The following is a 22,897-nucleotide window of genomic DNA, read 5'->3' as shown; positions in this document are numbered from 1 at the left end:
AAAATTACAGAAGGGAGCTATTCTCCCAGCCTGGGCAGGGATGGCACGGGTGCTGGGTGCCTGCAGCCAGGCAGGTGAGCAGCCCACAGCCTTGTGCCTGTGTCTTGCTCAGGTCGCTTTCCATGGCAGGGCTCATGCAAGGGTGGTTGTTCACTCCCTTGTCCCCCAAGGCATGTCCTGCCACCCTCCAGGCTGAAGCTCTGCAGGATTCATCCCTAACGCGCCGCTGAGGAGCAGCCCCTGTGCTGGGTGCCATCTGCACCCTGGGAAGGGAGGTGGAAGTGATGCCCAGCTGTGCTCGAGGAGCTCCATGCTCCCTCTGCCCTCCGTGGGGAGGGGAGCTGCCGGACCACCCGCCATGTGATGCCAGACCAACATTAATTACGATGCAAATTGCTCTTGGCTTGCATTTCAAAGAGGTCTGGGACTAGTGAGGACACTTACCGTTTGGTAAGGGAATTTTAAAAACATCAACTCAAACTCCAGAACAAAGGCAGCAAAACATTATCACTTGCAGAAAGGCAGCTCTTCATGAAACCAGGAGACTGGCTTGGCCGCATACCCTGCTCAGACGTGTCCTTACAGAGGGTGATGGGGGCCAGCAGCTGAGACTGGACTGGTCTCAGGTGTCACACCAGAAAAGTGATTGCAGGGTGCTCATGTGCATACAGAAGTAGGGAAAAGTCAGAATTTACAGTCCACCTTTCTCTGCCGTGGCAGACTGAAGGTGCTGACACCTGCGAGAGGGATGTGGGCTATGGAGATAAGAGGAGGATGGGCCCTGGAAGCATCTGCAGCTTCACGTGGCACGAGTGGCTTATACCAGAGAGCAGATTGGGAATGTAATAAACCAGCTTCATCTGCTTAATGTGAGGGACAGGAGTGATGTCAGCACCAGCACTGCTGTTTTTGGCATCTGGTAATATCTGCTTTAGTGCTAGATGGCCACAACGCTCAGACTTTCCCACCCTGGCAGCCCCTGGACCCTACCACACCGCTCAGCCTCTCCGGGTGCCTTTGCTCACCCGCTGTCTCTGCCCCTCAGCAAAGGGTAATTTCACAGGAGAGAAAAGACGATGGTGACACTGCCGAAGCCCACAGCCTGCTGTGCCCCCTGCCCGGGCACCCATGTGCCCTGTGGTGGGATGCTGCCTGTCACGCGTGCCGCAGGCAGGGCACAGAAGTGTTTCGAAACGTCAGGAAGCAGAAGTGCCATCTGTGAGTCTCAAGCAGATGCTGCACAGAGACGATAGTAAAAGCCTTTAAGGGAAAGGAGGGAGGAAGTAGGGAGAAGACAATTAAATAGCTGTTTTAAATGATCTGGAAGAAGATTAAAGGCAGCTGCAGGTTTTGTTGGGTTTTTTTTCTTTTTTTCTCTGGGAAGAGGAACTGCTAGATTACCTTCATCTCTTCTGCTTTTTCATACTGCTATTAAGAGGAAAACCTAAGAGCTAAATTGATCAGCCACATTTCCTCATTCTTTTATTATTCCTCCAGCTGACATCTCAGAAAGGGGGAGGGAAAAAGAAATCAAGTGAATTAAAATCAATTGGGGGGAAAAAAAAGAAGAAATTATGTAAGAACTGGCAAAACACAGCAGGCCAAGTGGTTATGTAAAGCAATGAACACAAGAGCTTATTTAATTTAGAGCAAGCTGCAAGATGGACCACAGTGTAAACAGGCTGGGATTAGGCAGGCTGGGCTGTTGTGCATATGCTGAATTAGAGCCCTGTGTTCCCTGTGTAGTCCATGGAAAAAAGGCAGCTTTTTAGGGATGTTCACACCACCACAGATGGGCATCCCCACTGGGGCGGGTGTCTCTCTCCATCACTGTGGTGATGGATCCAGAAAAATTTAAGCAGCAATATCTTCATTTTTTTTTTCTCTACCTGATGGGCTGGTGGCACTGTGACGGGATGGGACACAGTCCTGCTACAAAGGTGCCCATCTGTTGTGCTGCCAGAGGAGTTGGCGGCACCCAGGTGTGGGCTTCTCTGGTGGGCACAGATCCTGCACGTGTAGCCAGAACAGTTTTGCCATCCAGGCCCAATGGGTGGGATTATCACTGCACGGAGCTGCTGTGAGCGGTTTACAGCAGTACTGTTATTAAAAGCCATAGTAAGAATTTGGCTGCAACCTAAGGAAAAGCAACCAACATCAATTCCTCTTGTCACCATCAGTATCAGCGCAGGATTCCTTAGCTTAAGCCATTGCCTAATCCTGGACATGATTTGCCAGCAAACCCAGAGAGAATTCAGCCATTTGGTTTTATGGCTTGCTGTTTTCACGTACTACACAGAAATGCTTGTCATGCTTATTTACATGGCACCACAGATCCGCCAGCAGGCAGAGCCCTGCTGCCCACCTCACTGACCGTGCGCCATTGTGGCAGAGAGCTCATCACTCCACCCCGCCGAGGTGCTCCTCGCTGGAGGAAAATGCATTTGCAACATCGTTCATGAAATTAATAACTTCGTGGGCCTCTCAGACAAATGGGAATTGAGTAGATGTCCTTGGAAGAGTGTGTAGAGAGTGCGTTAATGGATGCTGAGAGGCCAGGCTGCACCTTGTGCCTCCCAGCTCCAGCACCTGGTCCTTCCTTCCCATCCCCTTCAGTCCTGAGGCTGCTCGGCACATTCCTTCAAAGGCATCGCAAGAAGAAATGCAGGAAGAAATAAAGCAGAGGACCTCTTTGGGCAAGCGGTTGTTTCATGTGCAGGGTTATTTACTCTACAAATCATCTGAACTATGAGCAGGCTTCAAAAACATAATAAACAAGGGAGGGATGGAGGGTGAGGCAAGCTGCTGCCACGCGAGGGTGGGCTGATGCAGAGCAGAGCTGCAGCAGCTGCCCACCCAAATCCGTGAGGAGGTCCAGAGAAGTTCCCAATGTGCTTTCCAAGAAGTTGTCCTACCAAATGAGCAACTTGGAGCTGATGGAGCTGTGATAGTTTATGGAGGCGCAGGGCCTGCTGCCATGTGTTTTAATAAATGGGTTCACACCAGCTGTCCATGCAAATAAAACATTAGCATGTGTCAGACACTATCTACCCAGGCACTTGCCATAACTTAGGGGACATTTTCAGCAGAGCCATCCAAGCACAGACTGTGTCATACCAGTGGGAAAACACATTTCTCTCTCTCTCCCATGAATTATGGGGTGCCAGAGAGCTGCCCACACTCAGGCTCCCCTCGCACGTGTGCCCGGTCCAGGCTCAGTTAAAATCCTGGGATTTTAGCTCAAAGGAGTTGCCTGACTCTGTGCTGGGACTGATGGTGCACCAGGACTGTAGGTATTTCATTCAGCTTCCCCCCTTTCCCCACGTCCACTAAGGACCGCTCCAGAAGGAAGGTATGAAGGTAAGACAGTAGGAAGCAATGAACAAAAATCGATTTGCGCAGCCATCTGGCCATGCAAATAACAATTAAATTCAGACCTTTTTGAAAAGCAAGGTTGAGAGTGTATGATGCTAACGGCATGCAGGGCTGCAGGCGGTGGGATGGGACACTCCATGGGCTCCTGTTTCGGGGGAAGCTGGCCCCAGAGCCAGCAGCAAGGCTGTGAAGTAGCCAAACCCACAGGTACCAACTCACAAGTGAAGAGGGGAAACATTCTGCCTTCCCTTGGAGCTCTCTTATCTGATGCTGCCACAAGGAGTAGCTTTTAAAACCTCCTCCAAAGCAGCATAAAAATATAAATCCACTTTTATGGGGATGGCTTTAAGAGGTGTTTAATTTATGAGGAAAAAAATCCTAAAACTGGCTGCAGTGTGTTTTAGAGGCTGTTTGCCAGTTTAAGTGTCAACTAGACCTAAATAATGTGGCTATAATGGAGTTAATCCTGCTACCAGATCCCATGCTGATGCCTATATTCAAACCAGACATCCCTAACTGACAGCAGTAACAGGCAAGCTTGGCAATGAAGATACAACAGATTTGCAGGTTGATTTCAGCAGCTGCAAGGATAGTGATAAACAAAGCTGGGAAATAGTCCTGTTGTAAGGAGTTAAGTATCAGAGGCCACACAGAGCTTATGTCTTGGTGGCACGAAGCGAGATGTGCAGTGCCTGGCTGTGCTGAGCATGCTGACACACAGTGACATGCTGCAGAACATCTCACTTACTGCTATCCCTGCTTATCAGCATGTGCCACTGAGCAATCTGTAATTACTAGAAGAATATCAGTAATTACTTCTTACAGTTGTTGTGGAGCTTAAGGGGTACAAGCTAAGTAATACGAATGAGAATCAAATATGCTGAGTGTTGTTTGAACAGTTAACTTTTTTATTATTATTATTATTATAATAAGGAAACCTGGTTGTTCACACATGGGCTAGTTTCGCTCAGGAATGCCCATTAAAACTTAAATATTCAAAGGAAATACAAAGGAACTATTTCAAAATCAGAGATGTTAAATTAATACACTCAGATATTCATCCTGAGAAGCTTGTTCCAGTCCAAGGAGGAGCATTCTCCTGCAATGATCCCAGCAGAACCATAGCTCGCACTGTGCTCTGAGTCTATAAATGGTTACAATTGCTCTGTTCTGGGACTGGCTTTCAATCATTCAACAAATAAAACCTCTTGGAGAACTAATGGCTTCCAAAAAAAAATAATCCCAATTTGCTTTAGACTGTTTGCCAAACAGGAAGAGGAGTGAAATATGTTGAGTGATTTATTACAAGTGATTTGCCAGCTCGAGCAAGTGCATCATTGCTCTGCTTAATTTAAAGACCGAAAATGAATGCAAAGAGATGCAAAAACCTGCTCTAAACCAAGCTTGAATCCACTGTGAAAGACCAGGGCTCCAGATCTCCGACCAGCAAGACCTCTGCACGTCACTCTCCACATCACCACTGCCCTTTCTTTCACAGGTCTTCCATTATTTGTCTTTTTTTAAACCTCTGCACAGCTTACGATGTGAGACTGCCCGCTCACACGCTGTGCAAGGTTTCCATTAACGCACTTCAAACCTGACTTGCAGCTGCTTTGCTTATTCGCTCTGGAGCCTTCCCTGGTCCAGGACCCTGCATCACGTTGTGTGCTGCATCCCTGTGCTTGGAGGAACGGAGCAAAGCCATCAAACAGCCTTCCTATCTTAGCAAATCTACTTTTGTAGACAGATCCCCTGAGAAGGAACCGTATGGTAGAGCTGGCTGTTTTTTTCCCCCCCAACAGCTGCCTCTTTCTTTTTACTTTTAAATTAATTCACAAGTGAAATAATAATAATTAAAAAAATCAATGAGGAAAAGCCCACAGGTGAACTTCACATACTGTGCATTCACATCTGCCTACTTCTTCCTTGGCTAACAGGATAAGGTATAGCCTGAATAATAGCAAGACTGTAAAATGTGTTGAGAATTGTTTAAACTGTAATCTCCAAAGACATGGCTAGGAAATAATCCTCTGGTTTTAGCCCTATCATGGTAACAATGAGCATCAGTTTAATAGTAAGAGGAAGATGACTGGAAATAATGGATTTCAGCCACACTGTTCTCAAATCAGATGTCTCACATCTCCTTAGAGAGCAGAGAATTTGGGTTAAGTACACTGGGCTGCTACTGACAACATCTACCAAGCATCTACAGGAGAAATACAGGCCCCACCACCTCAAGATGAAAGTTAGTTACCCAGACAAAATCCAGAGGGAATCCAGAGCCTCTGTGGGGGCTGGATTTTAGGTTATTGGAGCGCTACAGGGGGAAACTTGGAGAGACACATCCAAACACCTGCAGGCTCTGGGCTTAAATCTGACTGCATGTGCCCTCGCCCGCTTTTAGTGGGAGAAACGGTTCGGATTTGTTTCAGTTTGAGTTCCCTCCCTTTAACTGTGGGAACACCTCAAAGGCTCTAGTACACATCCAGTTTGAAATTCTAGCTGGCCGCTGATTAAAACCACCTGAAATTTGTGTTGAAAATAAAAGATTAAGAAGTTATCACATGCAAGCCTGGCAGCAAGGGGACTGTGCGTTGGTGTCTTGCTCTTTCTGTCTCTTACATTTTTCAAGCCTAATGCTCCAGTAAACAAATGCCTCGACCCCTCAGAGCACTGGAGCGCAGCAAGTGTTGATGCTGAAATCCTGTCCTCGCTGGGGCGGGTGAGATGGAGCAGTGTGCGGAGACCAGCAAAGCCTTTCGGAAGGGAGGAGGGCTCTGCTAGTTACACCAGCTACGGATTTCCCCCAACCTAGTAGAAATACCAGCCTCTGGCTTGGAGGATGCAGTTCCTTTCCGGATGCCTATGCTACACCTTGTTCCCAAAACTTTCTGGGATTAGATCTTGTCACTACACGGATGAAACGGGCTCCGGATCAACCCGAGAAACTGGTAGTGGGGCGGGGAGACGGTTTTATTTCCCTCGATCTTGCCGACCCCTTTCCAGCAGAGGGCAAGGAGATGCAGGAGAGCAGGGAAAGGGTGGCGATGTGCGGGCTGCCTGGCCATGAACCGCCGCGCCTGGGGGGGACCCGGGCACCCCCGCTCCGAGCCGGTGGCCGCAGGCGGAGCGGGGGGCTACGCACGGGGGGGGCCACTCCGGGACGGCGTGGGAGAGAGCTGGGGGAGGGGGCTCGCACCGAGGGGTTTACCCCTCTGCAGGGTCCCAGCGCTGGGGGGCAGGAGGGGGTGCAGGGTGGGCACAGCGGAGCTGAGACACCCTCCCCCCCGCGTCCCCCCCCCAGATCCCGCCAGCCCGCACCCTGGGCCGGTCCGCCCCATCAGGGCCACCCGGGACACCCCCTTCCCGAGCCCGTCCCCCCCTCCCCGTCCTGCGCCCCCCCCCCCCCCCCCCGCTGTCTCCGCAAAGTTTGCCCACCCGCACCCGGGGAAGGGGGCGGCTGCCCGGCCTCGGCTGCTCGCCGCCCCCCCCACCCTCCCGCCGCCGGCAGCCTCACCTGGATGACCGTCTTCAGCGTGGAGGGGTCCACGATGGTGGTGCAGATGAGGGAGTCGGGGTCCTGGTCCTTGCCGTAGATCTCCCCCATGGTGAAGATCATGGGGACGGCGAGGAGGAAGGAGGCGATCCAGATGCAGCTGATGAACTTCTTGGTGCGGCTGCGGGACATGATGCTCTTGGCTTTGAAGGGGTGGCAGATGGCCATGTAGCGCTCCACGCTGAGGCTGGCGATGTTGAGCGCCGTGGCGTAGGTGCAGGCGTCCCGGAGGAAGTAGTAGCCCTTGCAGACGGCCCCCCCGAAAGCCCAGGGGTGATGGACCCAGATGAAGTTGTACAGCTCGATGGGCATGCAGAGGAGGAAGATGAGGAGGTCGGAGAAGGCGAGGCTGGCCAGGTGGTAGTGCACGGTGCTCTGCAGGTTCTGCAGCGATTTCTTGCGCACCAGCGTGTACGCCGTGATGGAGTTGCCCACGGTGCCCACCAAGAACAGAGCCAAGTAGATGATGGTCACCATCACTTTGGAGTAGATGTCGGTGTTGACGTCTAGGTCCTCCTCGTCCGGCCCTTTGGGCAGCAGGTCGGAGCGGTTGGAGGCGTTGGCGTGGCCGCCGGGGTGCAGGTGGAGGGCCTCCCCCGGCCCGGCCGTGGCCGTGGCGTTTAGGTGCATCCCCGGGGCCGGGCCGGCCCCACCGGGGCCGCCGCACCCGCCGCCGCGCCCGCACCCGCCGCCGCGCCCCGACGTGCCGCTGCCCCCGGCCGGCAAACTTGGCTCGTTTTAATGCGGCGGGGAGGAGGCGCCTGCCGCTGCCGGGCGGCCGCGCGTGTGCGTGTGCGTGTGCGTGTGCGTGTGAGACACACACCCCCCGCCCGCAGCGGCCCCGGCTCGCTACTGCCTGCGGCTCCCCGGCGCCCAGATGTGCCCGGGCAGCGCCCGAGCCTCCCCGCACACCCCCGCACCCGCGCACACTCAGCGCACTTCCGCACAGCCCCGCACCCGTGCACCCCTCCGCACCCGCGCACACCTCCGCACCCCTCGCGCACACCTCCGCACCCCTCCGCACCCGCGCACACCCCCGCACCCCTCGCGCACACCTGCACACCTCCGCCCCCGCGCACACACCGCGCACATCCACAGCCGCGCACACCCCCGCCCCCGCGCACCCCCGCCCGCCCCGCCGCTGCCGCCGCCGCCGCCGCCGCTGCCTTCCCCCGGGCCCGGGGGCGGCCCCTCGGCTCGGCCCCCTCCCCGCCCCCCGCCGCCCAGGTGGGCTCCGCACCCCCAGCTCGGTGCCCAAGCGGGGCCCGGGGTGGGAGGGAGGGAGTACGGCCCGGGCTGGGCTGCACAGCCCCTCCCCGTTGGGACCCCCCCCTCATCTCCAGCCCTCACAGCCAGACACAGTCATGGCTGTCAGCTGAGGGGTGCTGGGGGGACGAGCACAGCCCCCCCCACCCCCCCACCCCCGAGGAGAGGAGGGATACCAGGGCTGCTCCATCACCCTTGGACATCCCTCTGTTCCGCTCGTTCCCAAATACCCAGTCTGCTGCTGCTGCTGCTGCTGCTAGGAGAAACGCATTTAAAAGAGGGGAAAAAACATCTAAGAATACCTACCCCTGCCGTGCCCGGGCGCCCTCAGCACCCTGGCACAGCAGCAAGCTGCTTGGCGTCCGTCCCCTTCACTGACTTCTCCCTAATCCCCAGATCCTCACATTTCGGGCTGTGGGGACCTGCCTGATCTGCCCTGTTGCAGGGGCAGGGGGTGCCATGGGGATGCTGAAGGTGGCAAGGGGATCCCCCATAGGAAAGGGCCCCCAAGGGCGAAGGGTCAGTGGTGGGGTTATTCTTTCAGGCCCACCGTGTAAAACTCCAGTATGCTCTTGTCCACTTGGTTGTCTTCATGGTAAAATCCTTACAAATGCATAGAGGAGATCTAAGAAGATCCCGTTCAGGGAATCACTGGTTTATCCCACGACAGCCATAATTTGTCCCATTCATTAGCAGATGTTGGGTACCTGGTTCCCCACAGCCCGTAGGCTCTGTGTTCACCAAGGTCCTGCAGACTACTTAGCCACTCAATGCAACATGTCTAACGCTGCAGTCAATCAAATCATCTCTGCATGCAAAGAGTGAACTTTCCACAGCAATCTGCCAAGAGTCAATATTCCCCCAAGCTTCCCTCCTCTTAGAGCCATCCAATAGGCTTGCCATGGAAGACTAACCAAAAATCAGATTTATTTAGTCATATTATTCATACAAATTCAGAGAAAAATGTTTTCCAGCACTCATCCCACACTAGTTTGACGAATGACTAATAATCTCTTAACACCCATGTTCCTTTCATTTAAAAGCTTCTGTTAGGAAATTTGTACTAGCTGAGAGGAGTTGCCAGGGCTGGTGTTCCCAACTGGTCTCACCTGTTGTTCCTGGTCCTGGGATGAGTACTGAGGATGGATCAAGAGTATTTATCCCAAAGAAAGCAAGCAGAACGTGGAGTAAGAGGTGGGTTGTACCAATGTCTGGAGGAGAGCTGCAGCTGGGGTGCAAGCCTTCTCCCGGGTGCCCAGTGGCCCTATTCCTAAACCCCCAAGCTGGGGGGAGCTTATGGCTTGGTGGTCTGAGCACAAACCCCGTGCTCCTGGACTAAAGCACTTCTGCCACAGAGGCAGCAAGTTCCTTTGGGATCTTTGTGGATAATTAAGAGTTATTGTCCTTTCCTGGTCCTGTAACTTCATTTTGGCCTTGCGGAAAGCAATTGATATCCCAACAAGCAAGATACCCATCTGCTGGTCTAATTTTCCAAACTGAATGTGCACGTTTATATCAATAGCTGTCCCTAGAAATGCTCTGGTTTGGATTCTGTTGCCTTGTGTTTCTGCACACAGGTGACACACCAGCACAGCTGCTAACAAGGACAGTGTTGCATTGCCCTGCTCTGTCCCGGCAGCTGTTCCCGAGTGCTCCATGTGCCACCTCCTCCACTTTCCCTCCATGCCAAGTACTGGCAGGGAATATTAAGAGATATAGTTCAAAAATAGTTCTGATGGCACACTGAAATGTCAGGTACCTGGGAACAGTGTTGCTGTCAAATTATGATCAACGCTTTAACAGGCTGGTGCAGTTTGTACTATCGCTGCTTGCATGAAAGTGCACTACAAGGGTACTGACCACCCAGCAAATGGGCCGGGTGCTCCCTTCTAGCATACTGCTAGGAGCTAATTAATTTAATAAATTCCGTTAGTTCCATGGCAGGTCTGTCTCAGCCATGTGTGAAGCATTCTTGCTGTCACATGCAGACAGCTCCACTCTGTCCTGTTTCTCCCAGAGCTGCGTTTGAGCAGAGGGCTCAGCTTCTGGGATGCAGCCTTGCCGTTCCCCGTGCAGAAGTGCAGGACAGTTCCTGTAAAGGGGAAAATAAAAGTAAGTCTTGTCTCTCTTCATAATGAAATGTCAACCTCTCCCCTCTTTTTTAGAAAGCTTTTTGTCCAGGCAGGTTCTGCCTTCTGCCCTCACATCACTTTTACAGAGCTGGACACCTACTCCTGGTCCACTGTAGAGGAATTATAGAGGACTGTATGAAAAATTTGTTTGTAGAAAGGTTGTAATGATTGTTAAAAACATAAGGTATGAAATGTTAAGGAAAAAAAAAAAAGGGGGAAATTGTAGAAGAATGAAGCTGGGTTAATTAGCATTGATAATATACAGCTGTGGGTTGACTTCAGGGGCGGCGGGTTGGTCGATGTAGATAAGGTGCAGCTGTGGCTGGTCTGTTAAGAGCCAAGGAAGACGTGGAGAAAGGAAGAAGCAAGAGGAGAGAGAACATATGCCCTGGATGATGCAAGATGAGGAGAAGGCAGCAGAAGGACTGGTATGAAGAGTATGCTGGTATGAGGTGGTAAAAGACTTTGTTGCAGCTTGATAGTCTGGAGAGTGCTGTGGCAGTCTACGCCTGAGCCCTGCAGACCCTGGTCTTGGAGCTGGGAGAGGTTTAGCCTGCCAAAGGAAGACATTGACCCCGTCCCTGCCTTGCACATCTATCCAGCACCCCTTTACTCACCCCACCGCTAGCGTGTGGCCTGGGGGAGGTGTGAAGTCCCTTTCCTGGTGTGGCATAATGAAATGAATGATAAAAGAATCTCTTCTTGCCTTCACTTCTGCTCCCTGCAAGGTTTTAATCCGCATTCCCCTTCAACCAACAGCAGAGCCAGAGAGGCACTACTCACTTCTCGTGCATCAAAGCCTCCAGCCTAAATCCCCGCTGTTTGTTTCCGAACTAGCCGACCTTTTAGCTAAGCTGGGTTCGTTTTAATATATTTTGTATGTGTGTGCCTGTGGCTTAAAAAGGAAAAGAATCATGGAGACCAGGAGATGCCTGATCTCAAATGTTACAGCAAGGCATTTACTTAAAATATTGCAGGAAAATGTCACCCCAAGACCTCATCTATTAAAACTGCCTGGACTTTGAGCTGAGCATCCCACAGTGCCCAAGATGTGAGGTCCACAGGTTGTCTCACTCCCTTCTATGTTGACCCAAGTGTTTTTCATCTTTGCTTTTTCCAGGTACAACTGGGAACCAGTAGGAATTTTTCGTATTAATACTATTCCCATCTGATTTTTGCCAGGTGGGATTTTTCAAAAGGGCATGGAAAGCAGCAGAGAGAAAGCTCTGCAAGAGGCGGGTGCTAAGGGATAGCATCAACCTTCTTCCCACTGAGGTCCGAGCACCAGTCCCAAATATCTGTTAGAGCAGGTTCTCGAGTCAGGTAATTCTGCACTGGTTCAAGCCTTTAAAATCAGTTCCCAGTGGACTCACTATAGACAGACTCCCTAAAAGTCAGGAGTGTCTAAGGTGGGCTGGGAAGGTAAAGTCCTGGGGTGTACAGGGCTTTTTTAAGGATGCTACATTTGTAAAACAAGGAAGTAAAGGAGAAAGGGCTGACAGAAAAAGGAACATGTATCAGCTTTGTTAATGATAGTATTGACTGTATCATTACTTACAGGCATGGAAGTGCATCCCTTTCTACACTCAATATACCACAAAATAAAGTATTGCTAGATTGGATGAGCAATAAAAGATTCCCGACAGCTGCATGCTATTTACTACCTTTGGCTGAACTGATTTCAGGAGAGTATTTTAAATTGAAACAGTTGATACATGGGATATTTATTGCCTCTGATGTTCATAGCAAAGTAACCTGCTGAGACTCTACAGTGTGAGCACATCAGTGTGTGGGCTGGCAAAGCACACAGACCATACCCAGAGCAGAGCAATGATCACACCCCCCACCATTTGTGTCCCTGGGCAGTTTGTTTTTTTAAAAAAAGGCAACCCAAAAAGCAGAACACACTGGGATGTGTATGATGATATTCATAAGAAAATTACCCTGAAGAAGGATCAATCTCTGGGAAGAGACAGCTGGGAAACGAGATGTCCAGACACCTCTTACAGGTCCCATCTTCTGTGTGCTGCATGGTTAAATTCAGTCCTTTGCTTTGGCAAAACTCCTTTAAAGTTAACAAATATACCGAAATATTTGCCTCAAACAGAGGAGACTGGTACCTCAGCTGGGCATGCACAGGAGGTATCAGCTGCTTTAGAGATAAAGTAGGTTTTGGGTCCCCCGAGTTGTTACTGCAACAAGCCCAAATCGGATTCCTCATGGCAATAAAATGTACTTTATCTTCATAACTGCAATATAAAGTGTTTAACGCATAGGCAGCTGTGCTCACACACTGCACACAGGGTTTCCCTTAGTAAATCTTGTTTTATTCCAGCAACAAACAAAAAGAGAAGGGACAGAGGAGTTCAAAGGGAGAGTTTGTGCCTGCTGCAGCTGGGAGACTCTCAGTGCACATGTAGACGGGCAGTTACTCTACTTCTAAAGGATTTCATTTGCTTTTGCAGCCCTGGCTCTCCGGAGCCTCAGTGGCTCTGCCAGGGATGCTTCCAACAGCTCCGCGCAGCGGTGCTGGCTCGGAGCGCAGCCCTCGCTGCTGGGGAGCACGCCAGCTCCAGCTCAGCATCGTCCCTTCTCCCCATACACAGCACCGACACTTCTCAGGAAATCTCAGGAGGCACAGATTAACCTAATTTTCTCACTTCCCCTCACCAACTCCCAGTAATTTCTGTTGTTTTTCAAAACTTCAGCATGCCTGGCAATTTTGAAATGCAAACGAAAAAGCAGTGCAGTAAAAATCCCTGGCAGCCAAACACTCTTCACTGCCTTTCCCCAGTGACCTTCCCATACATTTGAAATGCTCCCAAGTCCTTATTAAATGCCTTGGATTTCAGGAAACACAGAAAGCACCGGACATGCTTTGTGCTCTTTCCTAGTGAGTCTTTTTATTAAATGCTGGAAATACCACGGGCTGGTAGGGCTTTCTTCTTGCCCTTATGTCACCTAACAACATGACATTAGTTCAGACACCCCTCTCTGCCTTGGTCCCTTAGACCCAGAAAGGCCCTTTCCTTACGCTGGGGAGACCAGGGCTGCAGGGTGTAGCAGGGTCAGCACCAGGGAGGTTCCCAGCGGAAATTTTCCTGGGACACCCTACACTGGCTTTGAGTCACTCCGCACTGCTTCAGCAAACTTGAAAATTTGGCACTTTGATGTCTTCCAAAGCACATTGTGACCTGCTGTAAATACATATTATGTGTCCTGCAATCTGGCTGGTTCCTGCTATTCTTCCCTTTAAGAGCCCATATCCTCCCATTTTTTGCAGCGCAGGCACCCTGGGTTTGCCTGAGCCTGGGCTGCTCCCTAGCCCATGCTGGCACCCCTCGCACTGTGCGAGGAGAGGATGCTAACACTGGTCTGCAGCCTCTGAGAGTGATGAGAAGGTCTGTCCTGGTCATCACCAGGAGGAAGAACCGGTGGCTGCAGCGGCTCCTGAGCTCCATCACTGCCAGTGCGGACACGGGTGCTGTGCAGCCGCCTGGGCACAGCCCGACCCCAGCGCGGAGAAATCCCATTGTGTCCTGCTGCTCCCTCCGTGACCTGGCCGCAGGACCTGCTGCCCCGATGGTGAATGTGAGCCTGGGAGAAGGGTTTGTTCACTGCTGTGGCCAGGGGACAGTCGGGAACACTCCTCCGTGGGCTCGCCTGGGGACCTTTCTTTCCTCTGCTGACGTGTCCCGCAGAGCCCAGCGGATCTGTAGAGGCACAGCCGGACACCCCCAAACTGCAATCTCACACCTCCAGCCTTGCTGATTGTCGTCCTTCCCTTTGCCAGGCTGACCCAGAGGATTTCTCAGTTGGAGCATCTTGGCCCAGAGAAGACAAAACCAGTTTGAACTCCGTTAGAGTGTGCAGGGAGCCCCTGGGGAAGGATTTTCTTTTCCTTCTCCTGTTATGGCTCGGTGGTTGTTGCAGCCATCCTGAGGGAAAGGGCTCCCACGCTGCGGCAACAGCCCCGGCCCCAGGCTGTAACCTAGAGCAGCCCTGGGACTGCTCTAAATTAAATTGTATGAAAACAGCCAAAGGAGGAAGTAGGAGAAAAATGAAAACAACAACAACAAAATAATTACAGAAAACAGTCAGGGAGGCTAATTCAGTTCAGACTGCATTAGAGGGAGCTCATTCGGTGCCTTTCAGCATGATACTGGGGCTTGACTGTAGTTGCATTTAGTGCCTGGGATATTTTTTTTTTTTTTTTGTAGATCTGAACAGAGCTGTCTGGGGAACTGCAGGTATTGAAGAAACTTGGGAAAAAAAATCCCGGCTTGTGTGAAATAAATCTTCAGTTGATTTAGTGGAAAGATGTTTACTGAGAAGAAGTCTCTGGACAATAGCTATCTTGCTAAACTTTCTCATAAATCACAAACAAACCTTCTGACTACAAGGACAAATATTTCTAGCTGTTTCATTGTTAAAAAAGAAGTGATTCTTTGCATTGTAAAGCAAACAATGCCTGCTTTTGCAGCGTGTTCGTTTTGCTTCTAGAGAGTTTCCCGCTGCACTTCTTGTTCTGTCTAAACTGCAAATGTCTTTTCAAAACATAATGCCAAAGCAAAAGGGTGATCCTATGGTATCTGCTGGAATTGATTATTTGCTCCTCAGGGCATGCTGCTGTAGCTGTGTGATGAGGGAAGGCTTCTCTTGTGGAACGCTCTTCCAGATGGTGCAAAGAAAATATGGTCCAAGCTTTTCCTTAGGTTTTTCTGGAATGACTTCTGAAGAAGACAGTCTACCTCTTGTCTTGAAATCAAGAGTCCTTCACTGATGCAAAGGCCATGTAAAACAACAGCTTGTTTCTAGCTCAGACTTTGTAGCGTTTAGAGCCTTCACGAGGAGCCTTACCCAGCCGCAGTCTGGTGCAGTCTAATATCGCTGAAAAGCCATAGGGATGGGTCAGGCTTAATGCGGTGGGCAGGCTTACTTGGGGCAGGAGGGAAGGGAAATGCATGAACATATTTCATCCCAAAACATACTCCACTAGCAGTAATTAATTACTGTTTATGTACCTCTAAAAAACATGGAAATATGGAGATCTCATACATACTGGAGAGATTTTAAAGGGGGGTATTATGGAGGGGTAGGGTTATAACCAAGGAAATCTTGAGTATTGCTGGAGACACCCAGTAGATGTATATGCAAGGCATATTCCCAGCTCATGTAACAGTTTTTCTCTTCTGCTCACAAAGCTCATGCATGGCTGGATGTTGAAACCAAAATCAGTTCTCTTTTAGTGCAGTACGTGACTTTACAGCAAAATAGGAAAAGCTGCCCACCCAGCCTTGAATCCCGGTCTGAGTGCTGGAGGAAAAAGTTTAGAAAATTATTTGGGTAGAAGGATGCATTCATACAAGAATTTGCTGAACATCAGCAAAGCCACACTGGTGACAAAGATGTGAAATAGGTTAGAAAATTTAGATGGAGTCCTTCTCCCTCAGTAATGATAATTTCATCAAAGAAAGTCATATTTCACTACATGGTAAGCACAGAAGTAATGATGACGGTAACTGCCACAAAAACAGCTGTGAGATGAACTGGCAGACATCTGAACAGAGTTCAATTAACAAAAAAAGATTTCTTTAAATGATTTGATTCGCCAGAATTTGCTCTGATCTTTCAACCAATCCTTCAACACATTTTGCATGCACCGGTCAGCTTGGCACGGGTGCTGTGTGAGGTGGTGGTGCGGAGGGACACTCAGCCTTTGCCTTTCCTGGGGTGTGCTGCAAGATGAGGGGCTTCACCTCAGTGCAAGGACAGATGTTCCTCTGCCGGTGAGGAACAAGGAGAAGCAGAACCTATGGAATTCAAGAATTGAAATCCAACAGCCAAGCTGAAGTCAGCATGGCAGAATCTGTCCCCATTTCATTTGCACAAGTTGTAATTTCAGAGGGCAGAAGAGCACATGCGACGCTTTCTTTCACCTCTACCATTTTTGTGAAACAAGGCCAAGGCTTGGAAATGCTTGTCCAGTGTTTGGGGCATATAATATGTGGCATATAATAAAATGTAGGGATTTTGACCATAAATGTCAGGAGGTATTTGAAAAGATTTTTAGGAGTTCTTCATCTGTTGTCTCCAAAGAGCTTGTCTTGAGGGATGTCTCATTTGGCTGTCTAGCTAGAGAAACAGAGGCACCAGAGATATTTCAGGGGTGGATCACAGCTGGGAGAATAACAAGCTAACAGCATCTGGTGAGCCTCTGAAATGATAGGGAAATGAGCTGAGCCAGCAGCAAGTCCTAAATGCATCCTTGCGAGGCCTTACGTCTGCATGCATTAGAAAGCCTTGTAGTTCCCACTTGCTTGTATCTATACCTTAATGGAGATCTCCACTTTCCAGAAGCCTCCCCCCACCCAGGACCTTAGAAATATGTCCCTGCTCTGTTAGACTGTCTGCTTTCCTTGATAAGAATGCAAACACATTTGATTACCAGCCTAATATACTAGATAGAAGAAGACATTGATAATTTGCCATGTAAAGAGATTTGAGAATATACTTGAAAAAGGGCAGACTTACGAGAAATAAAATACACATCCTGTTGCCATATGAGGAGACCACTTTATCTGTTCATCTTTTATTGGAATAAAAGGGCATTTGTAGGCATTGAGTTAGCTGCATGACATGTCTCAGGCTGAGCCCCAAGCGGCATAAAAAGAAACATTTTGATCAACTGCACTTTTACTTCAAGATTTAAAAGGGATTATGTGAAAAGGCAACTTTACCTGTTTAAGCAAACTGGTTTAGAGCAGATTTTGGACATAGAGCAGATAGAGACAGCAGGTGTGCATATCCCACCCTCACCCAGCAGCCAGCCCACCACCCAACCCAGCTGCAGGGTTCTGTCCCAGCAGGACCCTTCCCTCCTGCTGCCCGCGAGGAGAACTGACCCAGGACGTTTAGCACATAGCTCTGCTTTAGCTTCTGCAGTGGCAGTTCGCAGCTTTATCTTGCCTTTGTCAAAGCTCTGAGACTGGTAGAAGAAGACAGCTGAAGACAGGGAGTCCAAGTGGGTGCTTTCGTTTGATGGGTGATCCTAATCCTGTTCTGGTTTCTGAATTTAATCACAGGGGTTTGGGGAGGAAGGATGCTCCTAATCCAGGAGAGGTGCAGTAGTCTCATGTTCAGTTCCTGATGGGTTGAGTTTCTTCTTCTAGTCAGCTAGAGAGGCTGAAGGAAGATTTTGTATAGATTCTTAATTTGCCTAATTGCCGACTTCTTTGCAAGGTGATGCTCATGGAGGACTCTGAAGGCAAGCTATTTTTGCTCTTCATTTAACTCTCCTAAGCCATTAGCAACTGAGAAGTTGTGATTAGTGCTGCGAGTTCTCCTGTGAAACAGTTATCCAGTGAATCACTCTTCACTGACAAGCCTCTGCCCACCTTCCCACCAGCCTCACCATGTGATAGCCTACCATTAGAACTCCTCCAGGGACCACTTATTTCACAAAGACAAGCTTTTCTTCCTCTCCTACCTGGTAGGGAGCTGCTCTGCTCAGATCTGTGGCAAACAGCAGCTACAGATGACATGTCCCTCCCAGACCCCGGTGTAGTCAGGGTATCTTCATGGATGGGGTTTCAACTGCTTCCACACCCGAGAGCCATGAGGAACAGTCCTGCTGGCTCCAAGGAGCTGAAAAGCTGGAAACAAAGAAATGTGCCCCTCAGTTCCTGGAGATCCACTGTCCTGGACATGCAGGGGGATCTGAACTGGTGGTTCAGGGTTGTGAAGTTTTCCCCATGAGCAGGAGTGTCCCCCCTTGTCTTAGCCAGCTCCAGCTGCAGCAGGAGGGCATTGCCCCCAAATGAGGACTTTCCTCCAGTGTCTAGTGAATACAGCACTCCTGTCCTCCACTCTATACCAAAATCAAAGCACAGCCATGCGCAGTGTTTCACCCGCGTGATGTCTCATCCGCAGGAGGAAGGAGGAGCAGCTCAGACCTGCTGCCACACCTTGTCCTCCTGTCCCAGTGCGTGGGCTGGCCTGGCCTCACCAGGAGGACGGTTGTCCAGAAACGCTGGTATTGATCATCATTATATTGCGCTGGAGAGGGATTTCTAATGACCACAATAATCATCATTGCTCCCATATCGTATTTGATCACACAGGCAGAGCCCAAAATGTGCTGATGATAACAGGAACCCCCTGTAAGCATCTTTGATTTTCTCTTTGTGAAATCACAAGTTTTTCTGTTTCCGAAAGACATTATATGAGACTCGTTACAAGGCAAATTAGGTTTGAATGTTGCCCATTCGTGGAGAGGAGATGGAGACACAGCCTCACTGAGCGCTTCGTCTCCGGTGTATCCGAGATCAGTGGTGAGGCTCCACAGGTGAGCCCCATGCTGCAAGGGCTGCCCAGACCTGCCCCAGAAATGAGAAATTTGTGATTTTCACCACGTTCCAGCTGACTGGGAGCTAACTAACAGTCTGGGTTCAGTTAACACCACCAATGTGTTTCAACCTTCCCATGCCACCACCTAAACCAAAATGAGTGGAGAAACAGCAGGGCCAAACCCCATCTCCTTCCCCTAACTCAGTGTACATGTGTCTTGCTATCGTGAGCTAATTATTACAGCTTGTGTTTATGTGTTTTTTGCCAACCTAGAAAATAGCAGTGAATACTCATGCTTGGTTTTGGCTTTGAGCAATCACCTCAAACACAACCTCCCCTGGAATGGCGCAGCTCCTGCAGCCCTTGGGTCTGCTGACACCATGGCAGTGATGGCTGGTCCTGTACGGCTTAGATGGTGTTAAGTGATTTTATGATGGTTTTTCCCATGGGTCCAATAGCAATGTCCATTCTGGAGTGCAATTTCTACCTTGGCACAGATGAGTGAAATAAATTTTGTGTGATGATATGCAAAGCAATGCTTTTGCTTTGGAATAAAGCAAGGAGAGAAAGCTAGCGGCTAGGCTGGCAACAAACCTGGAGGTAACCTGCTATTGCTGCTCACAGCTGCCTCATCAGGCTCAGCACCAGCAGTGCAATAAGGCATATAATTATGGGTGGTATGCATAATATATGTAAATACTATACATACTGTGGTTTGGCCAGCATGTGTGAATTCGAGTCCACGAGAGGAAGAGTAGCCTTTAATTTCCTTCCCCATTTCTGCCCACGGAAGATGGCAGATGGAGCATCTGGGATGCTTTAGCCCATCTGCATGGCAGCCCAGGGGGCTGGGACCAGTGGAGTTAGCACTGGTGGACATGCAGCTACTGCAGCTTCGTGTTTGTGACCTCTCCAGCTCTGTTCCAGGATCTGGCTGGGCTTTCCCTGCTCTGCACTGCCACCAACTCAGCAGCCTCTTGCTGCTGGGCATCACAAGGAGACAGGCAGGAGGACAACAACAGAGGCAGAGGCTGATTTTGCTGTGTGGTGATGAGAAGCTGTATGGGGATGTGCAGGGAGTATCACCTGGGATGGAGCAGCAATGGGAGAACACAGCCTTTCCCAGCAGACGAGACACATTTTCCTTGCAGAAGGCTGGAGGAGAGGAAGCTCTTGCTCAACCTGACACGTTTCTGTGTTGAGTCGTTTGAGAATTCATGTGCGACACGGGGCTGGAGGGACAGCAGCTGCTAAAAGTCTTGTGATGTTGTGACTGCTGAGCTGGAGGATGTTGAGAGCTGCCCATGGGGGTCTCCTGACCCGTGGGCTGCAGCCCCCAGGAGCTGCTGGGCTTTTTCCCTACCCTCCCCATGTCTGGAAGGAGGTGAAACCTCAGGGGGAGATAGCAGGGCCACCATCCCCAGCCTGGGGCAGATGAGCAAGAGAACTCCAAGAAAGCTAAGGGGCATTTGTGCTCTGGTTTGACTGACTCTGGCTCACCACAGCCAGCTGTCCTGAGCCGTGGTGGCAGCACCGTCCCCTAGCCCAGGGACCGGGTCCACCTGAACGCTTGTGCTGTGCAAAGGATGAGCGCATCAGCTAGACCCAGTGCCGGGCAGCAAGGACTGCTTGGAGCCATGGATTGCTTCTCATTTGAGAATTAATTAACCCATACATGACATAAAAGGAGTGCTGGGGTGACTGTGCAGTGCTGTGTGCTCGGGCAGACTCAGCACAGGGAAAGGCATGTGCCCACCGAGGCTTTGTCCCCTCTTTCTGGAGATGGGAAGATGTGACCAGGATGTTGATGCCATTTCATTTTCAGACTTGTAAAAGTGATTACAAACTTGAAACTTTGTTTGACTCATGACTAAAAGAAACATACGATTACTACAACATTTAGACTAAAGTATCAGTAAGAAAGAAAAGTAGCATATGAGGCAACATATGGTAAATATGTATTTAGAAGCACAGAAAGTAGACAAACTCATTTGGGTCAAGATTTAATCAGATAATGTTTGATTTAGACTCCGCACTAATGCTACTTAGGAAGCATATTACATTGGAATCTGTATTTAAAACTCTGTTAAAGGCAAATGAAAATAAAAATGGAGAGAAAAGAAGAAAGAGTGGCAAATTTCTGGCATGGCAAATTTCTATTTCTTAGGCAAGCAGAAGATCAAGTCTAATTAAGCTGCACCAACCCATGGCTTGCTGAAAGGGCTAGCCTGTGTGTATGTATGTATGTGGTTAATAACTAATTTCCTTTTGGTTTCTTCTTTATTCATCAGTTTGCAAATTTCAACTAGACCTACAAATATCACCTTAGACTCTGAAGAAGCTCCTGAAATGGAGAAGAAGGAATATACATAAGAATAATGCTGTAACCCCTTCATGTTTTAATTAAAGTTCTTATTGTTCAGGAGGTTCTGTGGGTTTTTAAGCATAACATTTTCCCCCAAAGCCGATCAATCACAAAACACAATCAGTACTGTCGTGGCTTGGGGTAGTGCTTTAAGAGCCCCATGACCCTGTGGACATGATAGCACCTAATGTTTCTCCAGCACCTTTATAATTTCCCAGTTCCCTCAATATGTGTCCTTTGACAGTCTGCATAAGCATATGGACGTTGTCATTCCAGCATGCAAAACACATCGACCACATTCAGATCTCTTTTACTCAGGTGAAGACAGCAGAGCGACACCACTCTCTGTGGGGCGTGAACCAAATCAGGATCCATCCACAGCCCTCTCCTCAGCCAAATAGTTATAGCTTCAAGCCATGAATAATACAAGACGTGTGGGATACAAACCTGAGCATGCATGAGACTCGTGGTACATATAAACATCCTGATGATGCAGAGCTGGTGGTGATTCAGCTCTGCTCTCCACAATTCTTTCCCCCCAGGACCGTTGCATCGCAGATGGCCCATCATGGTACCCAGAGCTGCAGCACTCCCGTGCTGCAACACAAGTCCAGCCACCAGCACAGCCTCTGATACCTGCTTTCCATCACCTCCTGATTGAAACAGGGCTTGAAACACCTGCTTTGTGACTTTTCATTATTCCTTCACTTGACCTCAGCCAGGATGTGTGGAAATATTCACAGAACGTCTCCTCCATTTGGTGCAGGGTGCCCTACCCAGCTCGCATTAACAGACATGATTCCATTAGTTTAGTGAGAACTGAAGTACATGGTAAAGATGATGGGAGAGGGCAGGGACCACACAACAGTCAAGGTTCAGGTCAAGTGATTTCCGAGCAGACATGTCTTTCTTTGAGGGTCAGGTTTAAGTTAGGATCAGGCATCTGATGGGGTTTCTGAATTCCCTATATATTCATGACTCTACACATAAGAAAAGTTGCCGATTTTTATCCTTAGAATTGAGAACAGTTTGAGGTTTACTCCTCTTTTAACAAAGGCACCAGGTGGCTGGCAAAGAAGCTGTATTACTTAATTAGCAGCAAGCAGAGCAGAAGGCTGTCTGTGAATGAGAGCTAGCACAGCAGAGCTCTTGCTGGAGGAAGCCAAGCAGATGAAGCTGTGGGATGGAGCCCCTCCAAGTGCTGATAGGAGAAGGGAAGAGGGGCCAAGCCGGTGAGAAATCCTGGCATTTCTTCCAGGCAGTCACAGAGACCTTGCACACTCCTTTCTCAAGACCATGAAACTATCTTCTGTCAAGACACATGCTTTGCTTCAGCCTTAATATTATCTTTCCTAACAAGGGCTGCTGCCCATAGGGCAGCGATTGCAGTAAGCCCCCCGGGAACCATAACCCATTAAAACATATGGCTCTGCTCCTATACATCTGCTCAGACATGGCAGCATCAGTTCTCACACAAGATCCTCAGCAAAGGTGGAGATGTGCAGCAGCAGTTCACAGATACCCATGGCTTTGGAGGAAAAAATTCCAGTCTCCTGGTTTTTGGACCATCTCTCCTAATTCGATCAGATTATGGCATTAGCGAGGGTAGGAGAGGCAATAAGCTAATGCGTTAGCCTTTCAGGCTCAGGGGGATTTACTACCCTCCTTTTCCTCATATCACAGAGATGCAATGTGGTTTAACATGGATATTGAGAACCAACCCTAAGACTGTACGCAAGAAGCTTCTCCCGAGTCCTAGGAGTAATTAATGTGTCCTTCCATTTTAAAAAGATAAAGAAAAATAACAGACTTCTGGGGGAAGGGGGGGTGGGGGGTGGGGCTTGGAACTCCTGT

General features: G+C 49.6%; 1 protein-coding gene across 1 annotated transcript in view; it reads right to left on the bottom strand.

Moving 5' to 3' along the window:
* The window catches only part of NTSR1 (neurotensin receptor 1), a 64,839-nt gene extending 57,091 nt beyond the window's left edge, over window positions 1-7,748 (bottom strand). Inside the window, exon 1 of the mRNA XM_056355041.1 lies at window positions 6,893-7,748. Within this exon, the coding sequence (XP_056211016.1) occupies window positions 6,893-7,561 (669 nt within the window). The 5' untranslated portion in view covers window positions 7,562-7,748. The remainder of the gene's footprint in view (window positions 1-6,892) is intronic.
* Between the last annotated feature and the right edge of the window lie 15,149 nt (window positions 7,749-22,897).

The sequence above is a fragment of the Falco biarmicus genome, chromosome 10, assembly GCF_023638135.1.
Source record: "Falco biarmicus isolate bFalBia1 chromosome 10, bFalBia1.pri, whole genome shotgun sequence".
NCBI lineage: Eukaryota > Metazoa > Chordata > Aves > Falconiformes > Falconidae > Falco > Falco biarmicus.
This window is presented reverse-complemented; position numbering and strand designations above follow the sequence as displayed.